A 12,488-nucleotide genomic window follows, 5' to 3' on the forward strand; every position below is an offset into this window, starting at 1 on the left:
TTGTTTGCCAAGTTTATTTTGGTTTCTGTCCCACAAGTAGTCTAGGTATGGATTTAACAATTGTACCTTTACACACTTTCCGAATTTGACAATTCTGTCCTGCACCTCTCCCTTGTTCAAAGGTTAAACCAGATGTATACTTGTACACTAATTTAAATCCTTCATCACCAATAAATATGTCATCAAATCGGTGTTCTGCCGTCTTCATAATTTTGTAGGTTTGTTAATGTCAGCTTAGATGTCAAGCTATAAAATGGCTTTCATATTTTCATACTGAGAAGGTATGAACAGAATTTTACCAATGTGTATACTGGCAGAATCAGAAATACTTTATCACCTGAGGGGAAGTTGCTTAATGCTTACTATGCCACAACTCAAGTTAAACTTTGCTTAAATTACACAATTAGATGCCAAATGCAGCCCATGCACAGTCTGTCATTGATCTGTCCACTCTGCATAACTAATCAGAAGTTACAAACTATTTCTTTCCTTAGTTTCATGTCTGTCCCCTTAACAGTATAGACCGGTGGCCAACATGACTGGATTCCAGTAGCAGAAATACAGCTGACACAGACACAAGTGATTAAAGATTTTTTTGACACCCTTATGCATGTATAAGCCGCTTTCTCCCATGCACAAGGCGAGGCCCTTGGTCTGTATGACCTAGAAGAAGCTAGACTGGATGACCCAGTGGTCATCCTCAGAGCCATCTGGCAACCCACGTCTTGTGTGGCTTACCCATCCCACTGCCTCACGCAATTCCTTAAGCAAGCATAAGTGTGCTTAGGAGGACTTAATCTCAGAGAAACTGGTTTGGGCCACACTGCTGACTGCCAGTATGGATGCACCCGGCTGGCAGGTCACAGGGTTCCTTCAGTCATGTAACACTGAGACAGTGTTTTTGGCAGCATGTCCTGTCTGTCTGTTGTGTGATTAAAATCTATGGATTGGATGTGCGCTGTCAATGAAATGTGGCCTCTGTGAAGGTGTTCGTATCAGCTGGCGACTAAGTAAATGAGGGATTCTTTGGTATCACAGACTACTGGTGCTATCATGAGCACACAACTGTAAATCTGCAATGAAAATTTTAGAAGTCATCTGGTCTCGCTGGTAAGATCGGTTGTCTGCCGCATAGTGCTACAGAAGACATTTGCCACACTGTGAGATGCCCCTGGGTGTGTTGGGCTGGTCTGCGAGGCGAAGAGGGGAAGTGAGAGAAGCTTGAGCCTGTCTGCACTTGCACAGAGGTCACTTCTGGCCTTTTGACTGTCTGCCAGTGCAGGGGCCAGAGTCTTCCAGAAGAGGGCCTTGGCTGCAGGCAGACAAGTAAGCCAGCCAGCCAGACAGGCAGCCAGCCGCATCGTCTGCAGTCTAGGTCTGGGGCTAGAGCCTGGACTAGGGCAGCTCAAGTTACCCAGACAGACTTGTTAACACTGTTTGGGTCCACTCGGCTTTCTAGCCAGGCCTCTGAGCCAAACGCGGCTGAGGTGACTTAATCTGTCATTAAACTCACATTACACCCGGACAGAGACTCGGCTCAGGGGGGCAGAGACAGCACTCACTCTCCCACTCACTGGCATGGCTGGCTGGGTTTGAACACAAAGAATACACCCCACCACCACCTCCTCCTCTTCTCCATCCTCTTCATGCCAACACACCATGGCACAGCTAGACAACCCAGCACGGTCTAGACAAAAGCAATTTCACTTGAAGTTGAAAAGTCATTTGACTGTGTAACGGGCATCCTTGTGGATTTCGTGGTGGTTATCGGCTGCACCAATCTGCTTGTTGTCTTCTGCTTTTCAGAATACTGTGGTTATCTGCAGTCAGCAAGTTTCCTTTAGTATTTGTTATAATATGCAGAAACGCTGTCTCAACTCTAAAAACATGCCATTTAATGTTTAGGTGTAGCTACAGTGACTGGCTAATGACCCTGTCCAGTCTGTCATTGTACACACACCCAATACGAGAGCAAAATTCCAGTGTTTAGTCCAAGGGGGAAAAAAAGTCTGCATGGGGAATGTGTAATCAGTCTCTTAATGTTTTGGATTTTAAAAGTTACTATCATCTTTTCCAAAGTTTCCATGTACTTGTAGCACATGTAATTCCAGTGTATGATGGACACATTCCTTTAAACCTGTATAACCACAACTGTCAAACAGAGCATGAAACTGGATAAATAAGTTAATAAGGTGGGAAATTGTACTTTTAGTGCATCTGTGACATTAATGGCATGATAATCCTCAGAACTGCTGACGGTACGCATTTTTCTTTGTGCTTTCTTCACTGGCTAACAGACAAACAGGAGGAGATGGCTGAACTTTGTTCACATCGAGCAAAAAAAATTGCTTTCGTTACTCTCAGCTTGAAAATGTCAGAAACCCTAACAACCTGCAGTACCTTCAGTGGAGGTCTAAGACGTTGTTTCCCTCCGCTGAGATTTGTTTTTACCTAACAGCTGGTTCTGGTTCTCCCCCAAACCTCACCACACCCCCACTGTCAAGAGCTGCCAAAAGCCAGCATATGAACTTTATAATCAACTGTTGCAAATAGCAGTGCCAAGCTGAGAAGCCACGTATTTGTCAGATAAAAGGCCTGTCTTGTTTCATTTAGGTTTATCCTGTTTTGCTTTATTTCATTTATTAGTTTACACTTTGATTTAAAAGCAGATAACTGAAAAATAAAGTTTCACTCCTGATTGCCTGAATGAAAGCAATATTTGTCTAGAAAATCTTCAAGTCTTAGCAGGTACAAAAGCACATGATAATGCTGGCTACTTTCTGCCATATGTTTGAGGGGGATTCAGTAACTGAATTCATATGGTGTAATGTTGGTTTGAGATGAAAATGTGCACAGTGTTTGCTATAAATAGCACATAGTTTGATGCTAGTGGTGTTTATTTTAATGGAAAAATCCATACTTTGAATTTGAATGAAGACCCTACTCACGTCACATGATTTAGGCCAAAACCAGGAGCATTCCTATTTATGCTATTCTTAATTACTAAACTTGATAACTTTTGAATGTCTGGAGCTACTGAATAGCTTACCTGACCACATTATGTTGTTGGCTGCAGATTAAGAAGTACTTCGAGCTGGAACCGCTGGCCCGAGGAAAGCGCTGGATCCTGGAGGGCAGCACCACCGACAACATGGAGGCCGTGAAGGAGAGCTTCGGTCAGTTTATTAGCCTGTTGGAGGACAAAGACACAGAGCCTGCAAGGATATGATGCTAATGCTGCTAATGCTGAGAGACATTAGCGGTTAACAACCACCACATCCTGCTGGTGCCAATGCACACACACTCATGCACAGACACAAACACATAGACACAAGAACGCAGCAGATGTCGGCCTCTTTCTTTGAGATATGTATTGTATGTTATCCTCCCGTCACTGCGGCCTCATTTTTTTTCATCGGAAGAGCGTGCACAAGCAAGTACAGACTGTCAGAGGAGAGTCACCGATAAAGCCACTCAGAGTAAAGCAACTTGTCAAGAATAATCGTTGAACTTTGCCAACAATGGAAATCTCATGTACCACTGTTTGTACCATTGTGATTAATCAGTGGCTTTTGGGACGTACGGCATTCCTTTAGTATCTTTTGACACTAACACACACGCATACACACACGCATAGTGGAGCCCAGGTTGTCTGTAGATATGTTTAACATCTCCACTAATTACTTTGCAGGATGTTTGGGTGGGCATGGCTGATGTTCTTTCCGCTGAGAAGTACTGTATGGCCGTCAAGTGTGCTTCTCCCTTTGACTCGGTAACAACGATCGACATTGTGTGATTGGAGTGCGTAGTCCAAAGCCTCGTGTTATGTACGGTAGTTACATATCGGTGTGTCACACCGTGTCTGAATATCTAATCTGAATAGCGTAGTCTGAGTATCTCATGGAGTATTATGTACATGCAAATAAGCATATTGCCGTGTACCCTCCTGTGCAGCCATACACAAGTACTACTAATCATATGACTTAAGTGCTAGGTGACTTTATGGAGTACATTTGGAGAAAGTGGGAACAAGTTTGAATGCTTTTATAAATGTGCAACCTAGGATATATTTTATAGCTCTGTATGTTAACCTCGTAGAGCTGCGTTCCGATTTTTTATATGTCATACATACATATGTCATAATTATGAATTCTTTCAAATCAAAGACCAAAAAGGAGGAAAACTGATGATTGACTGGGCTGGACGTAGCCACAAGGTAGAGTGTTGTAAAGGATTTAGTTTCTCTTCATTGTTTAGGAAATGTCGGGTCTCTGTTTTGTTTGTTTTTTTTACAATATTTCTTTTTTTTGTGTGTTTTTTTTTTTTTTTTTTTTTTTGCATTTGACATAATTCCTCTCAGCATTGGTTAGTGACTGCAATCTCCCATCAGGGTGGAATACAAACTATCAATCAGCAACAACTGCGTCTGACAAGTCCCTGTCCAACACCCTAATGCCTTCCAACTGTCTGAAGACCCCTCCCTGTCTGCTGTTTATCGCGTACCCCTGCCCCACCTCATCCCAGCCCGTCCCGACCAGCACAGCCCCTCTACTCCCGGAGCACATTGCTGCTCGCTGTGCTTTCTGTCCCAGATGCCATCTTTCAGCCCGGTCGCCCTCATGTGGACTCCACACCTCTCAAATGTATTCGTTGTGCCACAGGTGTGTGCAGTTGTCCCCAAGATGTGCTTCAGTAATGGATGATGTTCACGCCTCTTCCCCACGTGCTTTGTATTTGTTTGTTATTATTTTTGATCAGTATTTTTGTCAGGTTTTTAAAGATATGATCACTTTTTGTACCTGATGTGAGAACTGAATGGATTGGTGCATTTTGTTCGCTTGAATGCAAAATAAATTTGTCGACTAGGGATTCTACCAGTGTTGGAATTTTTCACATCATTTGCTCACACGAAGGTTTCTAAAACTCACTGCAGTCTGTTTTTTTGTTGTTTTTTTTATTCAATCATACATTTTGTTTAAATTGCCAATTAAAGTTTTAAAAGGTATTTAGATCACTTTTGGTTCAGTAAATCTCTGAATGTCACACTGTGTTCTTATAATAGGAGTATTATGACAATTTTCACATTTTCTGTGTTTTTCCCTCCCTGAGTGATTGTGGAACTGTGTAGCTCATCTTTGAAGCAGTAATTCTGTCTGACCAGGTATGAATTTAGAGACCGTATTTCTTAAATCTATTTTAGGTGAATATTCCTACAAGATACTATTTATACTTCTTGTATCAGTTTGAAATATGTGATGACCTGAATGTTATCATTTGTTCCTGGAAATATTTTCTTCACTATGTCTGTGATTTGTGATTTAAGGTGACCTGTGGAAATCTAAGACGCTGGAAGATAATCAGGAAAACGCAGATGAGCCAGTGAAGTTTGAGCCAAAGCTTTAAAAAAAAAAAAAAAAGTGGTCAAAGTGGAGCAGCTGAAGAAAGTTTTGAGTGGAAAGTTAACCGAGTGAGACAGGAGTTCCTGATAAATATACTCCTGCTACCTCTGCCTTCCCTTTTCTTCTCCTTTTGCCCTCCTTCCCTCTCTTTCAAATTAACCGTGTGGCTTTAATACAATGTGTGTCATGCAGGTTGCCCTGGCGACTCTTTGATCCTGTTTTCCAGTCTCTGCCTCTGGGGCAGACGTGCTTCTCTTCAGTCTGCTGCACACCAGCTCTGGAAGCTGCTGCAGCCCTGAGACAAACCATGGGCTGCTGCGCTCGTCTCGCTCCCCTTTTATCTTCCTGTCGCACTCACTTTCTCTCTATTTTAAGTCCTCCTTTCTCTCTCTCCTCTACCATTTTTTTTTTTTTTAATTTTACTCAGGTTCTCTCCATCTCTCTGTCTGTCTCACTCTTATTTGCTCTGCTTCCCTTTGGTCACACCAAAGCAGCAACCCTCCCTCAGCATGGACATCCAGAGTGCCCAGGGGAAGGGAAGAGGCCACGGACCTCAGTGAAGCAGCCCTCCCTGGAGAAAGAAGAGAAACAGGGGAGCTCTCACTCTTCCACTCCTCCTTACTCTTCCTCTTTCTGTCTGTACAGTTGATTTCATTCCCACTGAAAACGATGCAGCCAGTCCTCTCCTCCCACACTTCACCTTTACTTGTTCTACCTGTTTAATTGTCTCCTGTCCTTGTTGGCAGCAAACCCTCAATGTGACTGACGGATAAGTTGCAAAGTTCTACTATTTTAGTGTAACAATGCATTTCTTTTTTCTGTCAGTCTGTGCTCATAGTTGCATTACCAAACAACAGTAAGAGGCGTGATGGATACAGTATCTAGAAACGAGCAAGTCTTAGCAAGCTGATTTTTGTAATTCAACAAGATTAATGATAATTAATGACCGCCTGGAGGGGAGGAGAACGCTGAGAATTTCTCAGACCTATAGCGAGCCTAATTGCTGGCAGTAGCATAAAGCGAACTTGTGATTTGTACCAAATGGCTGAAACATGCAAAAATGCCATTTATTGAATGACTGAGGCAGACGCTGCACAGAAGCCAAATGAACATGTGCAACAGAGTTCAATTAAGCCAAACGCAAGCAATTATCTGTTTTATTAAAAGAAAGCTGCAGTCTCCATCATAGTTTAGCATTTGTCTTTTTAGTTGTGATTTTCTGGCATGAAGAGTGCTGCAGTCATGTCATTATTTACAGCTTTTACTGTGTGTGTTGTGCACAAACACATTACTACTGATTGTATAGAATAGGAAGTAGACAGGTGAAGCCATGTGGTGACAAAATATTCTCACATTTTCCAGATTTAATCATTTTCAGTGCAGCACAAACATGACTCAGAGTAAAGTAACATTCCTGAGTGTGTTTTCACTTTTCCCGTGTTACCAGAAACAGGCAAGTGTTTTTTGAAGGAATGATGTGAATCATATCATGTCTGCTAACCATATTTTAAGTAGCATCTGATGAGTAAAGGAAAGGCATGATGAATCCAGAAATGTCACCCAAAAACAACACAAAAGTAAAATATCAATAGCCAAGTATTGTCACATGTCAGGTTTCTAAAGTAAACATTATTGCTTCCAAATAGCATTTCTGTCAAATAGCTGAATTATGTCTCACAACAGAATACAGTCAAGCTGTTCTGTGAGACAGTTTAGGAATTGGAAGTGTAGTGAAAGTTAAATCGGTCCATTGGTTGAGAAACATTATCATGAAGTTAGTTTAATAGATTTTTCGCGTTTTGGTTTGTTGAATATAATTAGAACCTAAGTGTGCCACATGCATTATAATGACTCTCCACAGGTATAAACAGATGCTATGAACCACAACAGAACAAACCCTGTGAGCTTTGTGAAATGCAAATGCGTGACCCGACGGGGAACCTAACTTTCGTTTACAAGGCAAACAAAAGCAGGCATGTTTTCTTAAACTCTGCAAAGAATGCCTTTTTCTCTCCGTCTTCTCCCATCCCGTGTGTGTGGTAGCGTTTTCTGCTGATAAGACCCAGCGAGGAGGTGGAACAGATGTTGCCCTGACATCCACATGGGCCCTGTACCCCTGCTCTGCCTCCCACGGCCGATGCTCCACGCGGGACACTCACCACTCTTGGCCCCCTTCACAGCGACTGACTGATCTCCTCCTCGGGATCCTCCGGCAGTGACACAGTACAGAAACCCGCTTTGATGCTGCTTTCCAACGTGATGCATGTGTGAAAGATACCAGGCGCTTATCGGACGGGACCTCGGGGTTCATTCGAGGTGTTTCCTTTTTGTTTCAACACTCTCCCGCTTCCATGACTCTCGGACTCAAACACACACCCCTTTGAAAAACAAACACGAATGAAATGCATCAAACTGATGTAAGCCAGTGAGGAAATGTACCGTGGATGAAATAATCATTTCCAGACACGTGAGATGATTGTTCTGTTGAGTCAAACAATTGGCAGCACTGTGACATTCTGACAGGCGTCACTCCACATGTTTGAATTTACTTAGCAAACTAGTAGTTTTGTTTATCCTGAGGGTGTCAAACTCACGTCAATTTTGCTTGACTTTGATGGATTCATACACATGGAGAAGCAGCTGTAGATAATTTTTTAGTGACCCAACCGTATTGGTTTAAGACTAAAGGCATTCATTTCTGTTTTCTACAATTCCTATGTTTAGGATTTTTCACTAAAGTCAAAAAGAGTGGATAATTTGAAACAGTAAATGTATAATGAGTAGTATTTTGATGCTTATCTGCTTTTGTAGACCATAAAGGTTATTTGAAAACTATGCAAAAGCCCATAATGCATTTGGTGCTCTAACTTAGTCAAAAACTCCAATAAATCATCTTTTAAATATTTTATAACTTTCATGTCTTAGTTATGCAAATATTAAGTCATCAGCGGTCTTGTGATTGAAATATTAAGTGAAATACCAGTAACTTAACAGTGTGAGTGTTTTTCTTTCTTTTTCTTTTAACCATCTTTGTGTTTTCAGATGTGCCACAGGAGGTTCCTTGGAGCTGACGTCCCTGACGCTGAATGTGAAAGCAGAGGAATCCCTCCTGGCATGCATGTGATCCTGCAGCTTTGTGGTCAAACTGTAAAACTAATGAATGCCTGATAGAATCTAAACAAGTTACACCCCTGCCAAACGGTGAGCGAGCAAACTTTGCAGCAACATGCCACAATCTCTGTTACAATTATTTGATATTTGACAGGATTTTTCCTTCATGAGTCACCTGACACTTAGTTGTTGTTTTTTCTTTTAAAGAACTGGAATTTAACTCTTAATTTGACTCACTTCTGTTATGTCTTAAAAAGATCATGATATATATGCACACTGGAGAATATTAAATTAGCCTGAATGTATCGAAGTAATTTAATCAAAAGTGGAAATTGAGGTTATTAGGAACCGAACCAGACAGCTGCTGTCGTCATTTCCTTTCAGTCAAACCTATTTGGACCAAAAGGACTGTAAGCACACGAGTTTTAACATGACTGGTAGCTCAACTTTCTCATTATCAGTTTACATTCCATTTTTTATTATTTGTTTGTGTATAAATGCATAAACCTTTTAGATGTATCCATTTCTGGATCAGATCTGAGCTGCTGAAACGTGTGATCTCACTTCCCAAACTTCATCCACTGCTTCAGATTTATGAACCAGGATCTTCAGATTCTGGGGCGTAAATCTAAAATTCCCCCCTGCAACGGATCCACAGCAGGACAGTCTGAGTGAATATGAAGTTTCACAGGTGACAAAGTTTTAAAGCTGTAGATTATCTTTTATGTACTGTAGAACTCCTAGATTCTTTTTATGGCCATTTACGATGAAAGTATAACAAATTTTAAATTTTTTTTTTTTTGCAAACTACATGTGAGTGATCATTACTGCAAACTTAAAGAATTACCAATAGACTTAATTAACTCAACAGATTCTAAACTCATTTTAACGATGGTGGAATATGTCTTTAGATCATATACTAAAAATAGCAATACCTCAAAGCTAAGATGACTTCATTGGATGTTAAAATCATGCATTAATAATCTAAATTCAATTGAAACACATAAAAAGTATCACGAATCCAAAAGTGGGAAGCAGAATGAGCCCTTCTAGGATTATATTATTGGATTATTAATTATTATTATTAATGCATCACTGTTTAGCAATTTCTGTTGTAGGTTGTTAAACTACAACCGATTAAAATTTTTGGGCACAAAACTTCGGTCTTTAAAGTTGCAAATAACTAAATAACTACAGCTTTCAAATAAATACAGCAGAAGTAGTAGTACTAGTAAGTGCAGTATTTGTCTCTGAATTGCAGTAGTTCAGATTTAAATTGAAATTCTCAAGTACCTCAGAGTTGTTTTTAAGAATAGTATTTGATCAGTTTTTCTTTCTTTCACTACTGCTGTTTGTCAGTTTACGTTGTCTGACTTTGGGATTTGATGAAATTCATTCAGAATCTGGAATTTGGAGAAAGTGGCAAACAGCTACAGCTTTCAAATAAACGTAGCAGACTAAAAAGTACAATATTTGTCTCTAAACTGAGGAAGTATGAAGTACCTGAAAATAGTTTTTAAGAATAGTACTTAAGCATGTGCTTACTATGACCACTACCTCTTGTCAGTTTACGATTTCTGAGTCTGAGTTGCGATGAAATTGATTTGGTTCTTGCAGGAATCCTCGGCATCTTTAGATCGAACTTTTGTCCTCGAAAAAATTGAGGAAACCATGCCGTGCAATTCTACTCAGGGCCTTTGTGGCCACCTAAGCGCCTCTTGTTTTTTCTGCGTGTTTGAATGCCTCGTCTGTTGGGTGACTTCCGTGGGATCTCGGCCGGCTTGTCACTCAGATTGTTTGTCCTGGGGACGAGATCTGTGTGAGTCCTGTTTCTCTTCCTCTCTGCTCGGCCCGAGTGCTGATGGAGACCCGCATCCCAGGTGGCCCACACATCAAAACAAGAGGGATCACGGCTCTTGGTTTTCAGACAAACATCACTCACTTTCTTTGTTGTCTGAGGGACAGGGGGCACGGTGGTTTATCTCCAGAGGATCTCCCCCACTATCGCCTTCCACCGGCCCACTGCCCCATCCCACAGGAGCCGCTAAAAGCAAATGTCAGTCAAGGAGAAGGTGTTGCATTCCTTCAAAAGGTCAATTAGTGGTGGCCGTGGAAGGATCTGTTGCATGTTTGTGTCAAAATATGGAAACTATTTAAGCATCATCTTTTATTATGACCCTGCAGGATCATAATAACCAAACCACACCAGCTTATTTTTCATCTGTTCGGCCTATAGGATGACACTCTGGCATGTTCCAGGGCATGTTTTGAAGAAAACAGCCCTGCCCTTCCCACATACCTACCGCACACAGCCCGTCCAGTCCGCTGTGAGTTATTATTCACGATACGCCGCATATGAAACCTATTGCTGTCTGCAAGATGGGGGCCCAGTAGCAGCTCCCAGTCTAGCACCTCCTGACCCATCTGTGCAGGTGATTCCTGCTCTGGCTCTTCCCCTGCAGGCCTATAAGAATCACCGTGTCTCGGGGACTTTTATGAGCATGACCTTAACATGCCCGTCTCAAGTGGTCTAGACTCAGCGCTCTGTTTACTAGAGTCCTCGTCCCACTGATGGCTATCAGACTTTTCGCTTTTTACAAGTGACTCTCTCTTGTCATAACTCTTTGAAGACGGGCCGGCATGACGCTTTGACCATCCGTTTTGTGGACTCTGTAGAATTTACTGTCACGGCTCTGAAAAACAAGGCATAACAAAGGGGAGGGCTCTGACATGCACTGCCTCTCTCTGCAGGAGATCACACGGACATGTGCAGCGTACAGCTGTGGTTTGGCTGAGGAGGTGGTGAGGCTTTCATGTAGTGCAGATGCCAGCTTTAAATTACTATCAACATCAAGTACAAGCATCAGGAAGGAGAGATCTGGCTGAGAAGTTGTTGAGGGGAGTGTTTTCTATGAGACAGGTGAATATAAATTATAGCTTCACCCTAAATGATATTAACCCTTGTGTTGTCCTGCGGGTCAAAATTGACCTGTTTTAAAGTTTGGAAAAGTGGAAAGAAATTTATATTTTCACAGTGAAACTTCTGATGTCCACATTTTCAACATTTTTCTTTAAACATTTTTTGGTGGGCAAAAAGAAATATTAAAAATGTTTCTTATGACGCCCAAAGGCCTTAAAACGCATCATTCAGTCTTCTAACCCAGCGAATGCAGGTTCACCCAGAGACGAAGCTCTGGGTGAAACGTTCTGGATGGACGCTTTGAAGACAGGAAACACCGAGAACCGTGGAGGTCTCTGGTACTGATGGAGCTCTGGAGACTTTTCTTACCTCAACGCTTTGACTGTTACCTGGTTTGATCTGCTTTCTTCAGATTTTATCGGTTCCTCTACCTCACGCTGTCGGTCAAAACACCAAAACTGATTTAGGAGTGAAGAAACAACCAAAATCCAGCGAAATTCGCTAGATTTTTTTGTGTGAATGTTCTTCAAGAAAATGTTAGAAGTCTTACTGATATATATGTAATCGCTTTATATGTTTTAAGGATTTTTTTGGAAGATTTTTGAAAATATTTACAAGAATTTTCCTGCCGCATTTGAGGGATTTTTTTTAAATAAAACTTTTAAGGAATTATTAGAATTTTCTCCTGAAGGTTTTGCAAATTTTCAGCAATTTGTAGAATTTTCTTGCTGAATTTTTTGGATTTTTTTCAGACAAGAAAACAATATTTTTTTAGTTCCTGTAAATGAGGACAACAGGAGGGTTTACTTAAACAGTACAGCAACATGTACTTCATTCACTGTGTTTAATTGTAGTTTTGAGCCTCTGCCTGTAGTAACTCCTATTAATGAGCTGACACAGTGAGCCACAAGTGATTAATCAGCCACTAATATATGGTAAATATTTAATAGTTGCCTATAAATTTATCCTTTTACATATTATGGTCTGTTTGGTGTGTTGCGTGGCAGCGAGCCAAGCACTGTAGGTGGATTAGCTCATTGAATCCAAACAGTTTACGG

The 12,488-nt window shown here is 41.2% G+C and overlaps 1 protein-coding gene across 1 annotated transcript in view; it reads left to right on the forward strand.

Moving 5' to 3' along the window:
* The window catches only part of LOC110966486 (ADP-ribosylation factor-like protein 15), a 94,702-nt gene extending 89,835 nt beyond the window's left edge, over positions 1 to 4,867 (forward strand). Inside the window, 1 exon segment of the mRNA XM_051950761.1 lies at positions 3,077 to 4,867. Within this exon segment, the coding sequence (XP_051806721.1) occupies positions 3,077 to 3,229 (153 nt within the window). The 3' untranslated portion in view covers positions 3,230 to 4,867.
* Positions 4,868 to 12,488: the final 7,621 nt, after the last annotated feature.

Source organism: Acanthochromis polyacanthus, chromosome 7, assembly GCF_021347895.1.
Source record: "Acanthochromis polyacanthus isolate Apoly-LR-REF ecotype Palm Island chromosome 7, KAUST_Apoly_ChrSc, whole genome shotgun sequence".
Lineage (NCBI taxonomy): Eukaryota > Metazoa > Chordata > Actinopteri > Pomacentridae > Acanthochromis > Acanthochromis polyacanthus.